Genomic DNA, 25,222 nt, shown 5'->3' on the forward strand with positions numbered 1-25,222 from the left:
AGCGGACGCGGGAGGAGGGCGGGCCGTGGCCGGCGACGGCGGGGCTCGTGAGGGGGCGGGGGCATTCCTATCACGCCTCATGGATGAATAATGCAGCTGCTGCTTGTAAAGCAGCATATGCCACAGCTGGAATTTGTAAAGGTGTCAATAGATGGAGAGCAAGAGCATCGTAGATAAGATTTTTCCCTTCTTGACAAAAAAAAATTTGGGTTTGAAATATGTTGAACTAGTTGATGGTCATGAAGAACTCATGTTTTCGTGCACCGGTCAAAAAAGTGCACTCGTCCCTTCGTAACCCAAACCTAGGTCGCACCGCTGCAATTCTTTACCATTTTCTGACTAAAAGATCTACGGAATCCAAAGAGCCTTTTATATTTCTTACTTAAAATATCCACTTCTTCATTTAATCAGTTAGTTTTACGTTCTTTTCTTGCCAATGATTATAAGTATGTAATTCTTTTTTGTTGTTTTTTAGTGGAGATTGGATCCTTTTATTCTTCGGTTTAACAAATTCCATTATTTTTTTTCTTTTGTTGTGCCTTTGAATCATCTAACCCTCTCAATTTTGAATGGCTCAAAAACCTAAATTGGAGTTCAATCAACAAAAAAGTAAAACCGAGGAACTCAATGGAGGAGCGATCACAGATTGAGGAGGTATGGATTTTAAGAAAGATCCTAGGAACTCAATGATCACTATGAATTAGTTAAAACACTACCCATTCAAGTTATGATTCCTCATTATGTGCATGACTATTGCATCTGAATTGGAGCCGACTCAAATGACTTCTGGTTTTCATAGTCACAAAGACATGCTTCACCCATGATTATTTTTTTTCACAAAACAATTGCAGCTGAAGCCCCCCCTTATAGTACATGGGCCATAAACCTACCGCCGCACTAACATCTTGTAACCTCTCATGCGGGAAGATGGAGGAACTGACGACATATTTAGATGGCTAGATATTAGGGGTGGTTGATTTATTGGACTGATACTATTGTCTTATATTAAGACTAGGTTACCAGGCTGCTTGTGGATAACCAATTCTGATACTACTGTCTTATATTAAGACTAGGTTATCAGGCCGCTTGTGGATAACCAATTCACAGTCTGAGCAACCAATCCTTTTTGTTTTCTTGCTCACTGTTAGTTTTGTTGATATCTGATATAATTGATTGATCTTATACTTTCATGGCTATGTGTTTAAATCTGGAATTAATCGTTTGGCAGCAAAAGCTGTTGCACTTTTGACCTAGTTTTAGTGTCCTCCAGTACTAGATGGACAACGTAAGCTCTTTGATTTAGCAAATTCGGAACACCTGCTGCTGACATCCTTATTGACTAGGCTTACCTGTTCGCTAGAAGCATCTGAATTGAGGTACAAAATTGTTTTTTTTTTTTTTCCTGTGACCGTGTATTGCATCTGAATTAAATATCTGTAGAAATTCACCTGTTTTTGTACTCAAAACATTAAACTTTCATTTCTTTTTTTTTGTTTGAATGTTATTCTTTCTGCTAATCAGATGAAATATTTCATTGTGAAAGATAATTTTCATTTTTAAATTAAATTACTTGATGTGTCTGACAGCACCACAGAAGAAATTGAGATTCAAAACAAGTGTTGATGCAACAGAAACACAGATTATAGAAGCAATGCAAAAGATAGCATCACATATAAAGAATCCTTCGAAGTTCAAGGCGTCAAAGCTTGCTATGCAATTAATCCAGGCTGGAAGTGTGAAGCCAGGGATTAGTGAACACTTCTTTGCTGTATTGGAGGCCGCAATGTCTTCACCTACAGCTTGTAATGACCCTGCATTGAGAGCAGATTACCAGGCCCTGTTCTCACTTCTCAGCAGTTCAAGATGTTACAGAGGTGCGGTTTTGAAATTTTTGTAATTTCTAGTATGTATTTGATAAAGGGCTAGTTATGAATTGTCATGTAGCTGGTTGTAGTCGTTTGATAGTAGTTGAAACGAGAATCTGTGAGGAATTGGCCACATCAGATCTAGAAATAGCATGTCATTATCCAGAAGGCTCTTGGTGTTGCCAAGCTATGAGAGCTAGCCTATTTTTGACCTGTCATCTGTGATTGGAATATCACATTTGCAACAGCATTGTTATATGTTCTTTTCATATACGGCCATTTCCTTGATGGCAGAAAAACATTGTGCTGGTGGAGATTGACCTTTACCTTCTTTTCCCCTCCTTCTCCTGATGTGCAGTGCTTCAGCAAGCAGCAGAAAAATCTATTAATAACATGGACATTGCGGGCGGTGGCGGCAAATGATCTTTACACTGATGACAGCTTTGTGGTATGAAGAATTGGTTTTCTTATTGTATGTGGTGAATCATTAGATTAAGTAATAGACTTAACAAAGAAATGAACTCTCCATCCAATAATATCTGATTGATCATATATACTATGTAGTTATACCACTGGGAAACAAGTGTCAGTATGTCATGTGCCCTAACATTCTGTTACAAGAACATGAGTAATAATTGCATGCTCATAGAAACACACTTGGAATTTTCTGCACAAGTATGTTAATGAAAGACATTGTCTTCTGAATAGAAAATTGTTCCGCCTTTATAATTTAATAATAATGCCCATTGAATAACATCATATGCTATTGTAGTTTTATAAAGCAAGGAAAATTATAGGTCATGTTGTCTCAAAGTGTATTGTTTCTGACAGCACTAAACCATGGCAAAGGTTTCTGCTTTATCCATGTGTTTTGTTGCATCAATTGCACATTTGGTCATTTTACTGAGATGTTCTCTTTTAATTATCACTCTAGATCTCTTTTGTTTGGTATATTATTTAACTTAGACGACTAGAGATATTCAATTGAGAATGCGCTTATTATTTTTCTAGGTTTATGTCAGGGTTTGCTATCTCGCTACCGGACCCCGTACTGGTATCATGCTAGTAGTATAGTGTTGGTACACCTAATATGGGGTTGGTTTGGCATATCGAGACTCGGTACACCCTCCATACTGAGTTTTGGTTTTGTACCAGTCTAATACTATATGCTCGGTACAGGACAGTACGTACTGATATGATGAACCACAGTGTACCGTTACTCTACACAAAATGTTGGCAACTTCTTGTTGAGTCCCATTTATTTTAAATGCTAATTATTTATTACTTTCAATGTTACCAGCATTTTATTTCTGATGTATGTTTAAGTTAATATCGTTCTTCCTAGCAAATTAAATTTCTTGCAAGAGATTTTGTCTCACTTCTTTAACTATTTAACCTCTAATAAATGAAAGAAAGCATGATTCATGCTTGAGTAGTGATTGTTGACAGAGAACCATTTAATATGGTACTGTCATTTACACTTAACCATCATGTTCTTCCTTCAGTTGATATAAAAAATTACAAGATTTTTAAGCTCTAGATTCATCAACTTGTTCTGACAGGAGGGACTGAATTTAAGTCGAATCATAACAATTATTTTCACTAGGAGCAATGGGCTTTTCAGTATAGGGGTTTTTGTTAAATAATAGGTGCAATGTCTTTACAAAATGGAAGTGGGTTGTGAGACAATTTTCTCTGCCATTGGTCCAAAAAGTAAATAAGTAAATCACCTTTGCTCTATACGGGTAGTGATTCGGTGGTCAACTTGGTGGGTTGACAAAGCAAAAGCATAAACGATTCGCAAATTTGAAGTTTTATTTTCATCATTTTCAATGTTGAGCTTGCTGTTAAGTTTGGCGGTTTCACTCGCTGTATAGGATATAAAACAATACATATTCAGAATCACATTCCTATTTATATTCTGTTTTTAGTTTATTATAGTATAAATGCATTCAGTTATTTAGATGATAATGATAAAAATGCTTAAGCTTGACAGGCTTAATACTTCTTTGTTAGGCTCTTGTGGATGTGGAACATAATTAATTAGTGATTATGTTCTTTTCTTTTGACATGAGAAGGTCTAGATGTTCTCCAAAACCATATCGAACTGTTTATATTACATATTTCTCAGAAAAAAGTGTTTATAATGCATCCTTGTTTATGTTTTGTACCTTTGTCTTTACCGAGTATTGTTACTATTTCAGTATTCAAAAGCAGCAGGAAAAATCAAAGAAGCCATTTCTAGCCTCCCCCTTGCCACCACGGATGATGACAACGACGAAGCGGCAGCACTGGCACTAGCTGAAAATAAGGCAGTTGGCATTGACAATTGTCAGCAAGAAAATACATCGCCTGATTTGTCTGAATCTAATAAAGAAACATGCGATCCGTTTGGATTAGATTCTCTGCTTTCAAGTACATCTAAGAAGGATGAAAGATCTAAAGTAAAGGACGTAACAGCTGTAAACATGAGGGCAGAGGAAGAAGAATCCAAGAGATCTATCAAGTCACAGAGAGAAGTTTTACTATTATGTTTGGAGGTTGCTGCAAAACGTTACAAAGTACTCTGGTCAGATTATCACATTCTCACTGATTCCCTTTGATATTTTTTTTAACTTGTTTCGGGTTCATTCTGTTTTACACTTTAACAAGCATTATTTCCATCATTTGTGTTAATGGATGTAATTTTGTCTGTGTGTCAGGGCCCAAACTGTGATTGATATATTGGTTAAGCATGCATTTGACAACATAGACAGGTTCACAGCTCGACAAAGAGATGCAATTGAGATGCTCTGGGCTTCAATAAGGGAACAGCTGATCAGAAGGAAGCAGGGGAAATCCGTCACTGGAAAACTTGACATGAATGCTTTCGAGTGGCTTCAGGAGAAGTATTCCCATGAGAAGATCAGCATTCGGCATGCTGTTGGAGGTGGAGGCGAACGCCGTGCTGAACAATGGCTTGGTTAACCATTTCTATTCCTGGACATGGTTTATGGGAAGCCAAATTGAGCATCTCCATTTGTTTCAAGATCAAAACTTTTATCCTAAAGAGAAATTCACATTTTTACCACCATCTTTGCCAACAGGTTGCTTTGCCAGATCAATGATAGTGAAAACAATCTCATGCAAATTTTATGATGCATTTAGTTCTTTACTGTCACTAGTGAAACAACATGGGTTGTAAATCCCGGCCCATCTGGAAACTTGGGAGGAATGGCGGTGGAGATCGACAACTGTTGAGGCGGTTATAACCGCCTGACAGCCACAATCACCACCACTTCTCCCTCCCCGCCGAGGTCTATAAAACCCACATACTCCTGCTCACTGAGGGACTCCATCGCTTACCTTTCCCCCACCTTTCACTCCCATCTCTGTTACTAAGGAATCGGATTGGGAGCGACGACGTCGGAGTAGGAGGCTGAGGCGCCGGGGGAAGCGATCAAGCTACCGGAAGAGCTGCTCGGCTCCTCCTCGGAGCAAGGTAAAACCTTAAACCCCTCTCCCCCTCATGATTTGTATCCTGTTTAGCTTAGATCTAATCTAGCCATGAGATAAAAACAGAGGTAGAAGGAAATAAAATAAAAGAGAAATGGAAGAAGAGAAGGGAGGGGGAAGACTCAACCTGTGGTGTTCGGCCGCTGAGTCGGCGTTGGCACGATCGGCCACGGTTGTGACCATGGCTGTTGACAGCCGAATACCCTCCTCCTCCCGATCATCTCCTTCACATTTTTAGTCTGACCCTAACCTAGCACTCCATGAATCCAGCCTCAATACATCCTTAAATCTTCCTCTCACCCTTCCTCTCAGTAGGTGACCTCAAGCTCCATTTCTCCCACCGAGGAAGGAGGAGAAGAGGAGAGGTCAAGGATGAAGAGAAGAAAAAGTCCGGTGATGGTGGTCCTAGATCCGGTAGTCGAGAACTTTGGAGAGGGAGGATCAGGGCGACTGAGGCCCTCCTTCCTCTCGACGGTGCCCGAGCTTCCATCTTCCCCCACCAGAGATGGAGGAAAGGAGCGGCCAGCCGGGCCGCGGTTGCTGCCGGTCGGACCACGGCCGCCACAGGCGCCGCTGGTTGGCCACAGGCGCTGCCGGCTTCGGGTCGACCTTCTTCCGAGCTCAACCCCCTTGCCTCATGGGAGGAGAGGAGAAGAGGAGGAGGAGGGGATCGGGAAGGGAAGAAGAAAGGAGAAGAAGGTTCGGAAAGGGAGGAGAAGAAAGAAAAGAAAAAGAAGAAAAGAAAAGAAAAGAAAAGAAGAAAGGAAAATAAAATAAAAATTGATGTGGGTCGAATAGGGCCTGATTCCGACGGTGGGATTCAAATGAACCGAGCTTTAAAGGCCCCAGGCTAGACTGGCCCTTGTCTGAGCTCAATATTCTTAAACCCAGAATTAATTGAGTCAGATCTGAACCAATATGTAATTGATCCAGATTTGAACCAGAAATGGAATCAAATCCGAACCAGAAAGTAGATTAGACCAGAACCAGAAATTGAATTGGGCCATGGGCCTGACCCAGAAATGGAACTAGGTTATGGACCCGAAAATGAAATTGAGTCCAATGGATGGGCTATAAATGACTTTAAGATTATAAATAAATAGAAATTAAAAAATGTGCAAGTGATATGTAATTTAATGATCTTGCTAGGTATTGGAGAATTGGCATTTGGGTGAGCAAATTAAGGTAAGTAACATGTCTTAATCTTATTATGGATCATATATCACATTTTATAAGATGAACACGTATTATTTATGCAATTTGAATTGTGTATATGAATTGTGGAAAAAGTAAATAACCATGATATAACCTTATGTTTTATCAAATACTTGCGACTATTTGATTATGAAATTGTATATGATTATTTATATTTTCATAAAATTAGGATCAAGCATGTGTTAGCAAATGATTACATGATTTTGGATCATGATTATTATTATATTATATACACATGATTATGATGATGTAGAAAGATGCATAGAAAAATAAAGTTTTCAGCATGATCATGAGTTTTATTTAGCATGATGCCATTATTCACTTTCCAATGTATCTATGAGAAAAGATTTATGAAAAGCATGATATATTTTTAAGAACTCTCAGATCGCTATGCACGACCCCTGCCAGTGGGTAACAGTAACTAGGCATACGACCCCCGCCAGTGGGTAAAAGTAACTTGGCTTTACGACCCCCACCAGTGGGTAATAGTAACTGGAAGAAGACCCTGCCAACGGGAACAATAGTTGGCAAAGATTATGACCCTCGCCAGCGGGTTACAGTAGCTCGGCATACGGCCCTCGCCAGCGGGTTATAATAGCTTGGTTTAGACCCTGCCAACGGGGAACAATAGTTGGCAAAGATTATGGCCCTCGCCAGCGGGTTACAGTAACTCGGCATACGGCCCTCGCCAGCGGGTTATAGTAGCTTGGTTTAGACCCTGCCAACGGGGAATAATAGTTGGCAAATATTATGGCCCTCGCCAGCGGGTTATAGTAGCTTGGCATACGGCCCTCGCCAGCGGGTTATAATAGCTTGGCTTAGACCCTGCCAACGGGGAATAATAGTTGGTAAAGATTATGGCCCTATCACGGGTAATAATAGTGACCATAGCTGCACTATCATCTGAGAGCACGGATTTCAAAGCATGAATAATGATAAGTACGGATTTCAAAGCATGAATAATGACGAGTACGTATTTCAAAGCATGAATAATGATGAGTACGGATTTCAAAGCATGAATAATGATGAGTACGGATTTCAAAGCATGAGTAATGACGAGTACGGATTTCAAAGCATGAATAATGACAAAAGTTTTATGATGCATAGCCATGTTTATGAAGTTGCGTAAATGGACATGCATAGTTTTATGACTGGTTTGTTATATGAAATGTTTAATTTGTTACAACTGTTAATTTCTTAAATTAATGCACTAGTATGAGAAAATATTATGCTTGATCAGATAAGATTATGCATGGTTACTTACTGAGCTTTATAGCTCATACCCATTTATTTATGTTCTTACAGATGAATAGGAGATGCTAGGAACGAGGAGCGTGACATGCTTCAGGGTTATGGGGAAAAGAAAATGACATATTAAATGTTGCTATTTTTAGATTCTTTGTAATCAATCTTTTATTGATGAAACATTTGAAGTTTTTAAGTGGCTGCGTGTTATTACGGGCAAAGATTTGCAATAGCACGGCCGTGTCATGATTCGAATTTGGGGCGTGACATAGCATGCTTGGCTTTCTCTGCATCCGACTCCGCCCATGGCTATGAATATGATTCCTTCCAAGACAGACCCATGAGCTTAATCCTTGAGATGACTCACCCGAAAACATTGTTTAAGTTATAATCATTGGGTTGCAGAATAAGTCAATTCCAAGTAAAATGAGTCAACCTCTCTCTCTCTCTCTCTCTCTCTCTCTCTCTACTCCAAAATAAGTTATTCTATGGATAGTTCATTCCAAGTTAAAATTTTAAGAAATTACTTTTGTTTTTTATAAAAAAATCAAATTTATTTTTGAAATAAATGAACTGAATTTTAGCGTTTGTCTGGTGGAGTAAAAAAATTATTATTCAATTTAATTCTCCTTAAGCCCGCAACCAAGTGCAGTTAATGTTTAAATTTGCACTTCTTTCGCACCAGCCTCGTAAAAACAAACAATAAAATTGATTGAAACTTAGAATATAATGCTGCGAAGCAAATGCTTTAAACCCTAGCAAAAAAAAAAAAAAGGCAAATGCTTTAAAAAATTTAACGCAAGCAAAACTATTTTCCAGGATGAGTGTGATACACACCAGACTTTGAGATTTGCGTCCGGCAGCGCCTGTGTATTATGTCCGAAGCCCTAATTTCCAGCCCAATGAAAGCAACTGGTACGCGAAACCCGGTTCCTGATGCGCGACGATGCCGCCACCATTCCCGCCATCCCGACCCCGACTTCCAAACATTTGAATTCCCTGTTCCCCCTCTGCCACTCTCTCCGCCTCCTCCGGCAGCTCCACGCTCGGATCCTCCTCCATGGCCTTCACCTCTCCGCCTTCTTCGGCTCCCGCCTCGCCCACGCCTACTTCGCCGCTGGCTCCCCGCAGGACGCCCGCCGGGCATTCGACCAAATCCTCGCCAAAACCCCCCACGCCTGGAACACTGTGCTCTCCGGTTACTTCAAAACCCGCAGCCTCTCCGAAGTACTGCAGCTCTACAAGCTCTCTCGCGTCGAGGGTAGCAGACCGGACAGCTTCTGTTTGGCCTTTGCTGTCCGGGCTTGCGCGGGACTCTCTCTTCTCGAACTGGGGAGGTCAATTCACTTGGAATCCATACGATCAGGTCTGGAGACGGATGAATTCGTCTCCCCTCCTCTCATCGATATGTACCTCGAATTCGGTTCTTTGGAAGACGCCGAGAAAGTCTTTGATCGAGTTCCTGTTGCGATTTCCCCTGTTTGGGGTCTCATGATGAAAGGGTACTTGAGGGAGTCCATGGAAGTTCAGGTGTTTGGTTTATTTGATAGGATGAAGGAGTTGGGAATCGGATTAGACCCTTGTTCGGCAGTCTGTCTGGCTCGGGCTTGCGGAAATGTTGGCGCTGCTAAAGAGGGACGAGTGATTCATGGCCTCTGCATAAAAAAGAACGTTTTGGATTCTAATATCTATCTGCAGACCTCACTGGTCGACATGTACGGGAAGAGTGGTTTCATGGATTTTGCACGGAGATTGTTTGATGAAATGCCTCACAAGGATGTCGTGTCTTGGAGCTCAATGATTGCTGGTCTGGCTCAATGTGGGAGAGCACATGAGTCGCTGTTGGTTTTTCAAGACATGCTGGGAAACTCGATAGCGCCGAATGAGGTCACTCTTGCCAGCGTTCTTTTGGCTTGCTCGCACTTGGGAGCCCTGCAGCAAGGGAAGAGTGTCCATGCATACATGGTCAGAAATGAGGTTGAATTGGATGTTGTGACTAACACAGCTCTCCTCGACATGTTTGCTAAATGTGGATCTATGGACTTGGCGTACGAGGTGTTTAATGCAATGCCCGAAAGGAATGTCTTTGCTTGGAGTGCGATGATTGGAGGGTTTGGCATGCATGGAATGTGCGAGAGGGCGCTTGCTCTTTTTGATGAAATGAGGTCTGAGAATCTTGCGCCCAATTCTGTAACATTTGTCTCAGTGCTATCTGCATGCAGCCATTCAGGTAAGGTCCAAGAAGGGCGGTTCTACTTCGAGTCCATGTGTAAGGACTATAAAATTACTCCAAAGAATGAGCATTACTCATGTATGGTTGATCTCTTAGGCCGAGCAGGGCTAATCGAGGAAGCTGAATCGTTGATCAAGGAAATGCCGCAGGAGCCTAGTGCTAGTGTGTGGGGAGCTCTACTGGGTGCCTGTAGAATTCATAAACGGGTGGAATTAGCTGAGCAAGTGGCTAACAAACTCTTTGTTTTGGAGCCTGATCTGCCAGGTACCCATATATTGCTTTCAAATATCTATGCTGCAGCTGAGATGTGGGATATGGTGAGGAAGACAAGAGAGATGATGAATGAGAGGGGATTACAGAAAACAGTTGGTTTCAGCACAATTGAAGTTGATAAAAGGGTTTATTTATTTAATGCGCTGAATGGAAGGGACCACCGGCGTACAAGGATTATAGAGCTTTGGCATGCGCTAAGTAATGAAATGAAAGAACTAGGTTATGTACCAGATTTATCCTTTATACTGCATGACGTGGAGGCAAAAGAGGGGATGCTTTGTGGTCATAGCGAAAAGATGGCAATAGCTTTTGGGCTTCTGAAAACTAGAGATGGGATGCCACTGAGGATAACAAAAAACTTGAGAGTTTGTGGAGATTGCCACACTGCAAGTAAGTTTGTGTCTTTGATTACAAAGAGAGAGATAATAATGAGAGATTCGAAGAGATTTCATCATGTTAAAGATGGTGTCTGCTCATGCGGAGACTATTGGTGATAAATTTCAACCCCTTGTAGTTCATATAGTTTCCATTTAACAAAATGACATGAATTCATTTTTCCTTGGCATTCTCGTTTGCTAAGTTTTGATTGTAATAATCAGCAAATGCTTGCAAATTTTTGTTCCACTATACTTTCCCATCTTGTAATGCACATAAAACTTGGAAGGATTGTTTTCCTAATTGTCTGCTAGTGTGTGTTTATTGATAATAGTTGAGAATTTGATGATTGCAGACTGGACACACTCGGCAAAAGCAGTGTAAAAATATCAAAACCTTAGACAGGTTGAGTAATCTACCTTTTTGCTCCAAAAATATGTATCAAATTTCGACGACCAAATTTCTTGATAACGATTGTCATTTCTTAGTTGACTTTGAGGATCAGATTGGCAGGAGGAAGGAAGAAACAAGAAACATGGTATCACCTATCTCCTTGAAAGGGTCCTCTTGTAGTTCAGTTTTCAACTTCATACTCAACAATAATTTACCTAATGCATTAGCTGCATGTCAAGTCAAACTACTATAGTGCTTTCTATTTGTATTTTTTCTTCTTCCTATTGTATATTCTTGTTGGTCCTTGAGTCCTTTTCTAAATTCATTTTTGGAGACTATGATGCTTTCACCTCATTTCAACTGGATTTCTGCATATTAACATGTCTTCTTTGTAATCTTGAGAAGCTCAGCATTTATTACACTACATTTTCTCACCCCATCTGTATGCCATCACAGCATTTCTCTATTTTTTAGCTTGAATTGTTCGAGTCTTTTGATATATGCCTATCTCTGTTTTCACTTTTCTTTTTGAAGTATCCCAGAAATACTCTTGGATTAGATTGTTAGAACTGTTCTACTCAGTAGGTGCTCAGGCTGTTTATATCTATTCTCAGCCATAAACTAATAGATCTTCAGTACACAGGATAGATTTTTCTAGAGAATAATTGACCTAAATTTTTAATAGGTGCTCATAGGAAGACCATGTGACAGACTAGCATAATCTTAAGCCTGGTAGGACCAGTGGGATGGTCTGATAATGAAATTCCTCCAGAAAGAGATCTGCTATACAAAACATTAACTTTGTATAGGCTTGACACTGTCTCCTTCCCCAGTAAAATAACTTGAAAGACCAAAGCACTAGTCGGTCATGCTAACCCAATCCTGAAAGAAAGCATCACCCACATCAGACAGTCCTCAAGTGCGGCATTCGGCGGAAAATACATACTTTATTGGAGCTCACTTTCATTGAACCTCTTTAAAATACTCTTCCAACCCAATCCTTAAGGTTATATTAAAGCCACTCTACCTTCAAAATATTTAAAAGAAGACACCCATCTTCAATACACCATTAATACAATGTTCCCTTAAAACCCTACATGCATGTCTTCCATGTGTCCCACCCCATATCAGTTCTATAAACTCCTATACCCAATTCTCTTCACACCCCAAAAGCCCAACTCCCCTCCTTTTCACCCCTCACACCAAGCCTTGTTTTTTGGTTATCTTGAGTGGCCCTATTCCATAATCTCTTGATATGGCCTCTGGAGCTGGCTCTCCCTGCGGTGCATGCAAGTTCCTCCGCCGGAAGTGTGCATCAGACTGCATCTTTGCTCCATATTTCAACTCTGACCAAGGCCCGGCCCGGTTTGCAGCAATCCACAAGATATTCGGTGCCAGCAATGTGTCCAAGCTCTTGTTGCATGTACCTCTGCTTGACCGATGTGAAGCTGTTGTTACTATCGCTTATGAGGCCCAGGCCAGGATCAGAGACCCTGTCTATGGTTGTGTTGCGCACATCTTTGCTCTCCAACAACAGGTGTTCTTTGTTCTGTGTTATCTATGTCGTTCCTTCTGTCTATAATTAACTTGATCTGGATGTTGGATATAAGTCTACATGAGGAAGACATAGCATTTCATTCTAGAACTGTTTGAACAATTTTAATTTCCAAGACTTTTTTTCTCTGATTACATGACATTGAGATTGCTTGCATCAATCTACTCTAAGGGCTTTGTATGAAGCATCACACCCATTAAAAATGTCAGGAATGTGTTAGATTAGTAACATTAGTTATACGAGTTAAACTGCATCAGTTTACTTTAGCATATTAATTATCTTATTGTTCTTGTTCAAATTGACAGGTAGCAATCTTGCAAGCACAGCTAATGCAACTGAAAGCTCAGTTGGCTCATAGCATTGCAGGGTCACAATTGTCAGGTGATCAGTGGCAAGGGAACATCGCCGATCCACTTCTCCAATCATACTCAAATATGCAGACTATGTATCCCAAGAGGTCTTTTGATTGCGTGGATTATAGTTCAGGTGGACTGGCTATGCAAGAGATGGGCTCTAAGGAGGATCTTCCTACCCAGCATTGCACCAGGAGGAGGGCACCACACAATGAGTTAGGGGAGCTTCAAGCTTTGGCTCTGAGGATGATGGGGAGCTGATCCTCTTTCGCATGATGCGATAAGAATTGCTTACTGCTTGATGTATATAAATCTTAAGTAGTATAGGGTGGTTTGAATGTAGAATCTAATGTTACAGTTAAAATATCTGCCAACCTTCAAAGCTCCTTGTTCTCAACTTTCCAATAATAGGTCTATTAGTTGGCTCGGCATAAATGGGGCCTTCAAAGTTGATGTGTGGTGGGTATATATCCATTTTTCTGTCATGAATGATAGTGGAATCAGGGTGTTGCTAATTATTTGGCATTTCTTCTAGGCTTTATCCAAGTTAAATGCCATAGGAAGTGGCAATTTGACAGTAACAAATGTTAAAAACTTGAATGTTTTTATTCTGTTGCAGCACCATAAAAGATCAAGGTATGTAAGAAACAGAAGGCATGAAGCTCCAACGTTTTGAGTTCCTCCTGCATCATTATCTTCATTGTTGGGCTTAATTTTCTTTTTTCTATTATTATTATTAATTATTAATGACCCTAGGCTTTGAAGCACTCAAGGCACAGATTGTCTGTTCAATGGGGTAAAGGGCTATATCCTGGCATGAAGCAAAGGTTGCTTAGTTTTGAAGTACAGATTTACCTAACATATTTCTATTAAAATTTTGACCGAGCAATGTAATGACCCAATGACCCTACCATGCATGTATAATAAACAAGTTTAGAACCTGCCCTAATATATCCCTTATGTAAATGAGCCGACAACATGTCTCCTTGATCGAAAGCATACGATATCAGTATGCTAAGCTCCTCTTTTTTAACAGTCTAGGACTTTGCCAATCTCGTGAAAGATCTTCTATTGTGAGGCTGATGCGATGAGGGACATGATCGGATCAACATAAAGGCGCTAATGTGAAGAGGGGAAGAAGACTGCCTCATAGGTTATGGCTCTTGCTTTACGCTAGATCAGCTCTGAACACCATGTAGTTTTGTTAAAGAGATGGGATAGTATGGGAAGTGTGCACATAGCCATAGGCCAATCTTATAGTCAAGGCAGAGTAAATGGATGAAATGCTGATTCCTAAAGAAAATAGTATTTAACTTTCTTATATGTATCCAGAAAGGCTATGGGCACCTTGACCAGATGTGCTATGGTGTAGCTATCACAATAAACTACTCCAGATTATGTATCATACATAAAGCAACATTTGTTTAACAGCAATCATCGCATCGAGATGGTTTGTTGTTATAAAATTTTGGACTACACTATCATCGTTGATCTCTTATCTTCTATATGTTCTCATGCATGGAGCCATTGGATTTAAGTAATGGTTGAAAAACTCCATGTTCGAAAATATGTAACCAAGGACTAGTGCCTCTTGTGGTCCTGCTACAGGCCTTGCGTGCATTGGCGAGAAAGAGGTTGAGCATGTGAGAAAGAATAAGAAGTCGAGCTGTTTGATTTTTTTTTCCCCCAGAAAATAGTGATATGGAGGGAAGAATAAAATAGTGCTATGGATTACCTTATCATATTCTTATTTAACATAATAAATATAGGCACATGTAATTGCACTTTATATCTGAAGTTCTGAACTTTGTCTTTTGGTCCTTTATTTATTGATCGAAGAAGACAGAGTCCATGAACCTAGGATTTATAGTTTCTCATTTCCAAATTTATGATCATTTATTGTCCCTTTGATCTCTCAATGTAGGGTTTTGTCTGTCTGATGTGCTTGATTGAAAAAAATGTGGCTCATCTTTGTGGAGACTTCAGGTTTAAGACCTGAGGGAGGAAAAAAAAATACTGAATTTTGAGACCTATCTTGTGCCCGAGTGAGCTGCAACATGTCCCGCAAGAGTTGGAAAATAGGTAGCTCCTGCTAAAAAATAGTTCGAATCGCACATCCAGGCTTAACCTTCTGAAAAAATTGGATTTGGTTGTCTCAGGTCTGACCCATTTCTAGCTCTCTTCCTCGACGCAAGAATATATACATCAATAGGTTACTAAACATCATCAAGTATAAAGTATTAATTACATCCCTAACTCAGGAGCATCCTTACAAAGCCACCTCTATGTTCTCTATAATTCACCCCACTATGATACCTCTCCACCATATATGCTGCAATCCCCGTCGCAGATAGCACCAAGACGATGAAATCTAGTAGTGATAAACTTAAATCTCAGAGCTTGCCAACGGTAAAAGGAAAATCCAGACCTCTAGCAAATGGAGAAAGTGCCTGTTAAGCTAAAAGCCTTTGTATATTATTCTACATAATCCCAAAACTTATAAACTTCGAAGTTTTTTTTATACTAACTAAGAACTAAGAAAACTAATTACATATGGTGTGCTTATTGTATTGATAACCTATGGCCTACAGCTGTTCCTCTTTGCCATGGCTTGACCTCTACACCTCGGAATGTGGTGTTTGAAGTGTAAGACCACCAAATGGGTCAACAATGCTCTAGGAAAAGTAAGGTCATCACAACATTGATCAATCAAGAAGCCCATGCCAAACTTAATTGTGCTTAGGTTCTCTCTTTATTTTTCTTTTCTTTTTTATTGAGGGTATGGACCATTTGGAAACCATACTTTTTTCTTCCATCATTGCTGCTGCTTAGGGATCAATGAAAGGCAGCCTATTGGAAAAAGTAAATGAGACCAATAAAGGTGACAAAAGGAACACTCGTCTTTCCAAAGAAAACAAAACAAAAATGGCCAAAGAAAAGAGCTTGAATGAACGTGGGAAGTGCTTAAGGACAATCATGATGGAGATGGATCTAACCTCATCAGCACAATATAATATTGAAAACTACAAAATGAAAAAGAAAAGGGAATGAACATAGTCGTGCTTATATATTTTAGAAATTAGCTGCTTGGATGATCTTGTTCGTAAGTCAAATAAATATTCTCACCTTCAATAATACACCACTTTTATATCCATTTCCTATTCTCTCTGCAAAGGAGAGAAACAATAAAAGTGGACAAGTCAAATATGTACCTTCACCAAGTTATCTATGATAAAAATTAATTTAAATTTGCAAGGTGCTTGAAAGTTACACTTATTCATGCTTACTCTCAGTGCACTACACATAAACAACAATAGTTTATGATAATATATTCAAGTCCATTGCTATCCAAAATAGAGTAATAGACACAAAAGAAATTTGTTTAGAAAAAAGAAAAGGTGTACGGATATTTTAATTATTCATGCTTACTCTTGGTGCATCGCACATAACCAACACTCAAGTATGATGTTACATTCAAGTCCACTGCCACCCACTTCCTCCTATGACCAATAACATGTGATATGCAAGGAGAGAGTAAAAGCAATATAGACACTAGATAAATTTGTTTAGGAAAACAAATAAAAAAAACATGTGCATTTGAATGTGCCTTTATCTATTATCATACTGTTGGTTCAGAAGTTGGAATATCAACAACTTCGCGATACAAGATAGGTTAAGCGTTCTCAAAATTTTTCATATATACTTTGCTCAAATCCAACAATAATATATTTAAGAAGACATTTTTTTGCCCTTGTTAAGAAGCTTATAATGGAATCCATATTTCTTCCGTATTTTTGTTTTTCTGACTCATAACTTTCTTTCGTATTTTGTTTTCAGAGAAATACACTAAAGGGTACCATCCGAAATATGTTTAGCTAATATATGTTTTCTTTTCATATAGTATTATTAGGGGTATATTTGGTTAGGAGGAGACAGGCTCTAGAATAAAAATGATATTCAATGGCTTCCATTCTAGTTGATTGATCGGAAGAAGTTTCATTCTTATTTCAATTTGAGGGGAGAATGAAAATGTTCTAATTTTTCAAAAACTCAAGTCTGACTCTATCCCAGCATTCAAATTTCATTCGGATTCAGATTTCGATTCTTCTTTTAGTAAAGAACTAAATATGTGAAAAAATATGGCGATTCTAATTTCAGGCACGAACCTAATGCATCCTAAAGGGATTCAATATGCTCACACAACAAACAGTGATTTGTCTCTCCATAAGTCATTCCACCATCACCACCTCATTGCATTTTATTTTAAAGAATTTATTTGTCGGCTGTTTTACCTAAAATATCAGAGAACTCCAAGCGGCTCGTTCTAAAAACAACAACAAAAAAAAAAAAGTCGGAAAGAAAGTCGCCGTCTTCTTGAAAGCTAAAAGCACTGCGAGCTCCCAAAGCCAAAAAAAAAAAGCACTGCGAGCTCTTTTATCTCCCTCCCTCTGTTTCCTTTTAAGTTGAAGGCCGAAAGCCGAGCGTAATCTGTGCCTCCTGATAAGATCTCAGCCGTTGGATCTTACGGCCACCTTTTCTTCAAGCGTGGCAACATCTTGACCCCACACTTTATTTTATTTTTTTAGGACAATAATGGCAGACGCGAGACACGTGACTCCATGTTATCAAAATAAAGTAATGCGTCCTTTTTCTCTATAAAAAAATCATCATGCGAGTCCTTGGCCGTCTGATTGCACATAGTTGATCGGTACCGTCTACCTCCTCCTTGTGTTAACACATCAAATATGTCTAGAAACATGACATAAGCTACATGGCCAAAAAATTGAGTAATAGAATATTTTAAATTTATCTAATTGAAATAAATATATAAATATCAGACCTTTAAGAAATAATAATTTTTTTGCACAAATTTTCTTTTTATTTTGCAATCGCTCTCATGGAAATTAATGCACACAAGGCCTAAACCTTAAGACATAATCATGAGCTTGCTAGTTGCAACCAAGAGGCCCAATAGTTGAGACCAAATGGGCTGATCCAATCCTCTATGCTTTAGCCTATCATATGGATTTTAGAGGTAAATATCCATCAACCAAATTCTCAAGATTTCCTTTTTATTTTATCTTTTTGTCTTGGATGACACAAATTATCAAGATATCAACAAGCCAAAATATAATGAAAAATTTCCACACGAATCTAAAGTCATATTGACCATAGGATGTGGCTCATGTCGGCAACGGTGATGATCGCCGCCTAATTTATTCATATAGAATTATATCCATGCTAGAAGCCAATGAAAGAATATTAATGTCTGCATTCAAAGAACTAAATAGTTATTTTAAGATGGTTTCATTTTGGTTTGATATGTTCTGTAACAATCCAGGACCTCACCCAAAAAGACTGGTTGGAAGTTATTTTTTTGGCTCCTTAGTTATATATAAGTACTCAAAATCTTCTCGACAAATAACCGATATGAGACTAAACACATGTCCGCACGAATCTTCAAAGGTTCATATCAACAATATCAAATAATAAGTTTAGAAGGCTTGATAATTTGTTCCGAGTGGCTGTGTCATCTAAATTTGATGCTTCGACCAAAAAAGATGTAACAAGATTTTGTGACTATAGGGGAGGCTAAGTCACGCAAAATTTATTAAGAAAAAGAGGTAAAAACGGAAGCTGTACATGGATAAAGAAAGTAGCAAAAAGCAGGCTGATTGGAAAGAAAAGCAAAACACAGCCAAATTAAAGACATTAATGGTCTTGTAGAAGGGACGGGGTTGCTTTAATCAACATCATCTTGTGATTGCAAACAAGAGACCAATCATTTAGGAATCCGGTTCCCATAGAAACAACCCCCCGGGTTCCTTCCTAGTATCTTACTTGGATTGCCACGAGTGTTCAACTTGCTTTTTCAGACACAACTAGAGAAAAGACTCGAACTTTAGTGTTGCAACAAGATAATACAAGTAACATTCATGGCCTTTTGATTGACATGTCACAATGAAACTGGGTTGGGTTTAGCCTAACTCTTGCTCCAAAAGAAGAGAGAGAAAATTGACCATATTGATAAAAGGGCAAACTCAAGGTTCCAAATGATGAAGAGAAATTAAATGCACCCTGGAATGTAGCAGCTAATCTCCAAGGGTATAATTGCTCTGATCTGCAAGTGTTATTCTAGGAAAATTTACAATAGCAATCCTTTCATTTTGTTCTATATATAACTTGCAACACACTTAGGAAAAATGAAATCCACTAGGCAGGAAGGGGGGACAAAGCAACTGAAATGCAAGCCATAAATAACATTCTCCACTTACTCTCACTTCAAAGCATCCTAAAATTTCCTTCAGAGTTTTGGTGAGTTAACATTGGGAAAGTCCTTGAAGTTGACCAAGGTAACAAAGGCTTGCTCAGACCTGGTGCTTGCTAGTGGGGGGGATTCCATATTCTATGTACCAAGAAAGTTAAAGTTGCCAGCTGAAGAGACCTGAATTGATAGTGTCCATGAGTTCCCCACTACAATCCATGGAACTCGACCCAAACAGAAGCCTTGGAAATAAACTTATCTTGGTGCTTTCGGAGAAAGTTTGAATAAAACTGCTTACCGAATTTTCTTTTTCATTTTTCCCTTGGGTGCTAGGTTGTGCCAGAAATATTGTAACATTCTCCGATTTTTGCTTCAAAAAAAGGAAGATGCTAGATATAAGCAAACTTATGCTGCGTACAGAGAGATTGTATCCATGTTTTGAATCTCCGATCGACCACCAGATCACAATAGAGCAACCTTATTATTGCACCAAGCTTGCCCTCTAAAACAATGCCCTTCGATATCTAATTATATAATCCACATATTTCAAAAACATATTTGCTTGATTATTTTTTTTTTGTTGCATGCCATTATCTATGCCCTCTAGCAACTAGATATAAAGAAGGTATTAGCATTTGATTGCTAGGGTATTCAATCCTAGGGCTCTATTAATTAAGGTTTTATCATTAAGTCCAAAATATCTAGATCATAGGCATGAATGAACTTCGTCTTTACATTTTTACATAGTTATAGTACATAATTAGCACACATTATCGAGCGTCGCATAGAATTCGCTTGCTTATTATAAATTTGGTGCAATTATAGTTTGTACCAGGAGGTCGATCGATACATATCTGAAGTAACTAATAACAAAATTTTTGATGATAGATTGCCATGGATCATCTTCTTTCAAATGCACTGCCTTCTCATGCATGATGAAGATAGGCAAAGGTTACCGATTGAAGGTCCTCCATGTCGTGATATGCTGGTCTCCGGGTGTTCGCTTGCATGTCAGGAGAGGCCATAGCACAAGAATAATTATCGCCGGCGGAGAAGGAGATAGGATCTCCAGTCGCGTATGAATGAGGGTGACATTCCTGAGAAGACTGGAAGAAATTAGGGTTGATCAGAAGCTCATTGCCATAGCTTAACATGGCTTCAGGATTCATCATGGGATCTGAAACCAAAGCTTGGCTCGTCCTCAAGTCCCCACCCTGAAAGAAACCCTGCCCATCTTGTTGGTAAGGTGGGAATTTGTTGTTCAACTTCTCTTCTCTGGAAGTGGAGGTGGAAGTGGAAGTGGAGGCAGTGGCACAGCCTTGAGCTGCTGCTTGGGCCTTGAGAGAAGCCAGTTGTGCTTGCAGATTCACAACCTATACGAAACCAAGGAGCAACATTAGCGACAAGAAACCGAATGCTTTTGACTCTCTACAGTGCTGAATTATTTCCATCCATCGAGGAGGATGCGAGATATGAGCAGAATTTGGCGAACAAGCTAGGCTAGCTAGCTGTTTTTTTTTTTTCAAGGTTAGAGGCGCTGAGTGGAAAATAAATTAGGTAGTGCTAAAATCTGGAAGAACAATTACATCCAATCCATTTTGGAGGAGATAATTTGTTGCCAATTGCAGCGAAAAACTTAGCAGCTCGTGGAGTTCCTTAATTAAGATGAAAAGATTTGTGCATGCTCTCCTTTCTTCCCAAGAGAAAGGAAAACCATCTTCAAGAAACAATTACATATAGAAAGCTGATAGGGCCGGTGGTGTTGGTGAAACACCCAGCGAACTTCCTGCAGTGGGCATGTCGATCGTTAAGAGGACATGACGTGGTGTGCACGGGTGATGGCGGATTTCCTCGCTTAGATTGCAGAGTTTTCTTGGGTTTTTTGAGATTAATGGGATACTCACTTGTTGTTGGAGAGTGAAAATGTGAGCAACACAGCCATATATGGGATCTTGGAGCCTCGCCTGAGCCTCGTAGGAGATGGTGACCGCAGCCTCGCACCGGTCGGCGACCGGAAGGTGCATGAGGAGCTTCGAGACATTGCTCGCTCCGAAGACTTTGTGAATGGCCGCGAAATGGGCAGCGCCCTGCTCATGGCAGAAGTATGGGGCAAAGATGCAGCCCCTTACACACTTCCTCCTGAGGAACTTGCATGCTCCGCAAGGAGAGCCAAACCCTGTCATCTTGGCCTTCGAGGTTCCTGGTTCTCTCTCTCTCTCTCTCTCTCTCTCTCTCGCTTGCATCTATGCCTATGGAGTGAATCATCCCTTTGCTTATAAACACTAGAATGAGAAGGGGGTGGATCATACTGCAAGGATTTTTTAATTTTGCCTTGGTCTCCTTAGTGGGCTACATTTGTCATTATTTTTTGCAGTGCATGGCCCTCTTTTCACCTCATCTCCAATTCTATACTAATTTGAGATTCCATTCAGAGAGACCCAAAAGACACAGGAGGCTACACTGACCCAACCCATTTCTGATTGCTCGGGCGTTCCACTTGTTTTGCGTGGTGCTGCCTTGGCCCCTTGTGAATTAAAGGGTAAATTTACGCTTGCAATTAACTTGTGATCTATATCTGAATTTGCTATCCTATCACGAGGGGTGCATGTTTTAGAAATGGAGCAAAAGGCAATGGAACAAGAAGACATGAACGCTGAGTATGTCGCACACATCTACATTCACATGCTTGTTTTTTGGGCCCATGTCACATAGCCGAAGTCCCTCAATGTGGTAGAACGTACCATGGCATGCTTGTGCTCATTGATCGCTTTCAATCAATCTTGCGTGCCGCTTATTGGCATCTACATGTGGACCTTACAATGATGTGCACCCTACCTTACTAGCCTGCCTACCACCATCCTTGCATGTTCAGTTTCATATTATTCCAACCCTAGCTAACATCTTCTTAAGGATGAAGACATTAAGAAATCGACCTACCGTTGCTTGCCAAGGGTTTAAAAGTGCTCCAATTTTACCTTTACAAGTTTCGCAATTTGTCGATGATGATCGTGTAACCTATCTTTCGAACCTACCTTGTATGTTCAGTTTCATATTATTTCAACCCTAGCTAGCATCTTCTCAAGGATGAAGATATTAAGAAATCGACCTACCGCCGCTTGCCAGGGGTTTAAAAGTGCTCCAATTTTACCTTTAAAAGTTTCGCAATTTGTCGATGATGATCGTGTAACCCATCTTTCGAAGCTGATATAACCCACATGTCTGGCTATAGACGCAAGTCTAGACTCCCTGCCAGTCGAAATAGAATGATATGATTTGTAAAATGGATCGGAGAAGAATGATTCATGGTGAAAAACAAGTTTGATGAGCAATCACTATTGAATTCCCTCTGGAATTGTTGAGGTTAATGTACTTGCAACTAATTCAAATTGGAAGGAAGTGGTGGATTGGAATCTTTGGGACCACCATGGTCTGCCATTTTGTGGATTAATCAGATGAGGCGACGGCTTCATATGCAGGCATTAGCCTCCCTGGAAGTCATTACAATCCCACCTTTGCATGGTTTTGGTCATGGGTACTTGTTGGCCACTTAACCACAGAGGGATAGCTGGTTTTGGAGACAGCTAAGGCAAATCCGTTCAGCTACTTATAAAAAAAATGGTTCCTTGCACCATTCGTGCAGGTTAATTAAACAAGTAGGCGAAGCATACCCAGAACACTTGTAAAGAGAACTGTGACTTTCCAATGCTGATAGTTTAGAAAGAGGAAAAGAAACAGGAGAAAAGGAGCCTATCAACTGCCTCCACCACTGTCTTTCTCCTTGGCTTTTGAAAGTAGATATAATCTTGCCATCATAAATGGCCTATGCCAAGGTACAGTACAAACAAATACAACTAGGTGTGTTTCAGACTTTCTGACGTCCATCAAATTTTTTTCAGTTGATTAATATCTGATGTCCATCTTTTAAGGTGCAAATGGAATAGCTCCTGTGTCAACAATTTATTCTAGCAAACACTGTCATTGAGGAAGGTTCTTCTTGCCCTTGTTTATTTTCTCATTGCTGAAAGCAATAAGAATTTCTCCATTAAAAAGAAAAGTGAGAGAGAGTGAGAGAGAGAGCGATAAGAATTTCAATCCCCCTCCAGCCAGCTTTGCTCATGATTTCTTACTTAACAAAACAAGGAAAAACTCATGAGTTTTGTAAAACGTTGGATATATCTAAAGGTTGTCTAATAATTATTAGGATCATCTTTTTTTGAGGAGAAAAGGAGGAAGTGATCGAAATACTTCCCCTAATTTTATTTATGATTAAAGTGTATACGTACAAGAAGGGGAATTATTTGCTAATCCTAAGCATCAAATTGTTGATGGATTTCAGTAGCTCTTGATGAATTTGGTCTCACAACATTAATTTTCCCAAAGATAAATGTTTTTTTTTTACAAGAAAAATTTGGGAGTTCCTTTCCAACCAAATATGCCAACAAGGTGCCATGATGAATTGGTCCCAAGCTCTTGTCATAGAGGATTTTATCTTCCTGCGTCACCATGAAGTGACTACTCTATTAGCATCGTCAACAAAGTTAAAAAGTATCAAATCACATACTCTATTTAAAACCGTGGCTTGAATCAAAGGCTAGCTTTGTATTTGTGATGACTGGGGAGCCCAACAAGAGAAGAAAGGCAAAGGTCGTTTGTACCCTAGAATCTTGTGCTCTGGGGATCCCATACACGTGTGCCAACAAAAACAAACGTAGATACTTATTCATTCAAAGGCACGTCTCAAACGTGTGCCTTGTGTATTCTACTACCAAATGGGCTCTCGGATTATGAAAGGAATGGGCTCATCAAATTCTAATCGGTTTAAGCCCGACGTGCGGAGAGAATGGGAATCCAATGGAGTAAAAGGGAAACACAACCTTTCGTCACGATCCAGTTGAGATATAGATATAAGAAAGAGAAAAAAGAAAAAGGGGTTTGAAACCATGCCCCTGATCTACATAGCTGAATCCAAAGAGGTAACTCTAAGTACTCATTTTTGATGCTTCAGCTTGAGAATTAGAATCGATGGGATCATTTCTTCCGGATAGGTCGGATTCGGTACCATCTTTACCAAGGACTTGTTCCCTAAAGAAGGAGGCGGGTGGGATCAGAAAGAAAGGCTTGTTCTACGCTTTAAAAACGGATCTTCACGGCGATCCTCGAATTGGGAGGAAGAGAACCAGCACCTATCAGAGATTTCGCCCTGCTACAGCGTGGTGGGAAGATGGAGTCAGCTTTCGAGCTCCAGAGTTTCATAATTAGGTGAAAGGTTATCTATCATCATACCAAATGGTCATAACTCAAACTCATTTCCTAACATCTCTCTCTCTCTCTCTCTCTCTCTCTCTCTCTCTCTCTCTCTCTCTCTCTCGTAGAGAATTGGGACAACCCATTGGAGAGTACATTTTAAATCATCCACCATACCAAACATCTTGATGTTTTTATTATATGTTGTGGCACTTTAAAATGACAAATACTTATATGTAAAGCCCATACGGAGCTTGGAGTTTCCAACCGGGGACATGATTTCGTAAGCAACATGAGTGTGGCCAAAGCAACCAAATTATAAATTATCACAATAATTTCTTAGTCTTGAATACCTAAGTTACAGTATGAATCCAATTTATTTTATACTTACATGAAGACAAATTAAGAGTCGTTGAATTATTATTCATATGCCTAAGAAGTTTAATATAGACTCATCTGACTAGGATTAATTTATCATTCAATTTGAAAGATTTGGAAGTTGCTGTACTATAAGAACTCTAATTTGAACCGTAATATCTTGAGTGCTTGGAGTGATTACATTGTCCCTTTTCCTTCAACCAAGAGATCACGCCACACACATCATGCAGATTAGCATTGACTCCTTGGCGAATAACCGATGTGGGACTAAACACACGTCCCACATGAGTCTCACATACTCCCCCGTGCAAGCTCTAACATTCTCGTCAGGCT

General features: G+C 39.7%; 3 protein-coding genes, 1 long non-coding RNA gene and 1 pseudogene across 8 annotated transcripts; 3 read left to right on the forward strand and 2 right to left on the reverse strand.

Moving 5' to 3' along the window:
- The first annotated feature begins 304 nt into the window (after positions 1–304).
- LOC113461869 (uncharacterized) lies at positions 305–4,995 on the forward strand (annotated as a pseudogene). Its single transcript, XR_015974195.2, has 5 exons — positions 305–1,376; positions 1,587–1,874; positions 2,224–2,313; positions 4,070–4,434; positions 4,568–4,995. The product of XR_015974195.2 is annotated as an uncharacterized LOC113461869 (transcript).
- On the reverse strand, positions 4,970–6,147 carry LOC120110988 (uncharacterized). Its single transcript, XR_016398711.1, has 2 exons — positions 5,488–6,147; positions 4,970–5,400 (listed from the first exon to the last, which is right to left on the reverse strand). It is a non-coding gene; the product is annotated as an uncharacterized LOC120110988 (long non-coding RNA).
- A 2,469-nt stretch (positions 6,148–8,616) lies between these two features.
- Positions 8,617–13,450, forward strand: MEF3 (Pentatricopeptide repeat (PPR) superfamily protein). 4 transcript variants are annotated; one of them, XM_088712965.2, is made up of 4 exons: positions 8,617–10,716; positions 11,057–11,106; positions 11,190–11,239; positions 12,955–13,450. In XM_088712965.2, exons 1-2 carry the CDS (start codon positions 8,757–8,759, stop codon positions 11,083–11,085), a joined length of 1,989 nt encoding a protein of 662 aa, XP_088569091.2. In that variant the 5' UTR covers positions 8,617–8,756; the 3' UTR covers positions 11,086–11,106; positions 11,190–11,239; positions 12,955–13,450. The 4 variants fall into 4 exon arrangements, with proteins under 4 accessions (XP_088569091.2, XP_088569090.2, XP_088569092.2 ...); XM_089927845.1 differs by having other exon boundaries at positions 8,633–10,816; XM_088712964.2 differs by having other exon boundaries at positions 11,057–11,239.
- Positions 12,350–13,450, forward strand: LOC103705460 (LOB domain-containing protein 16-like). The gene is made up of 2 exons (XM_008789172.6): positions 12,350–12,631; positions 12,955–13,450. Exons 1-2 carry the CDS (start codon positions 12,350–12,352, stop codon positions 13,261–13,263), a joined length of 591 nt encoding a protein of 196 aa, XP_008787394.1. The 3' UTR covers positions 13,264–13,450.
- A 6,597-nt stretch (positions 13,451–20,047) lies between these two features.
- LOC103705564 (LOB domain-containing protein CRL1-like) lies at positions 20,048–22,006 on the reverse strand. Its single transcript, XM_008789327.4, has 2 exons — positions 21,172–22,006; positions 20,048–20,640 (listed from the first exon to the last, which is right to left on the reverse strand). The coding sequence occupies exons 1-2, from the start codon at positions 21,508–21,510 to the stop codon at positions 20,194–20,196; spliced, it is 786 nt and encodes a 261-aa protein (XP_008787549.4). The 5' UTR covers positions 21,511–22,006; the 3' UTR covers positions 20,048–20,193.
- Between the last annotated feature and the right edge of the window lie 3,216 nt (positions 22,007–25,222).

The sequence above is a fragment of the Phoenix dactylifera genome, chromosome 16 (genome assembly GCF_051530095.1).
Source record: "Phoenix dactylifera cultivar Ajwa chromosome 16, Ajwa_hap1_PhDact_Kaust_v1.1, whole genome shotgun sequence".
In the NCBI taxonomy this organism is placed as follows: domain Eukaryota; kingdom Viridiplantae; phylum Streptophyta; class Magnoliopsida; order Arecales; family Arecaceae; genus Phoenix; species Phoenix dactylifera.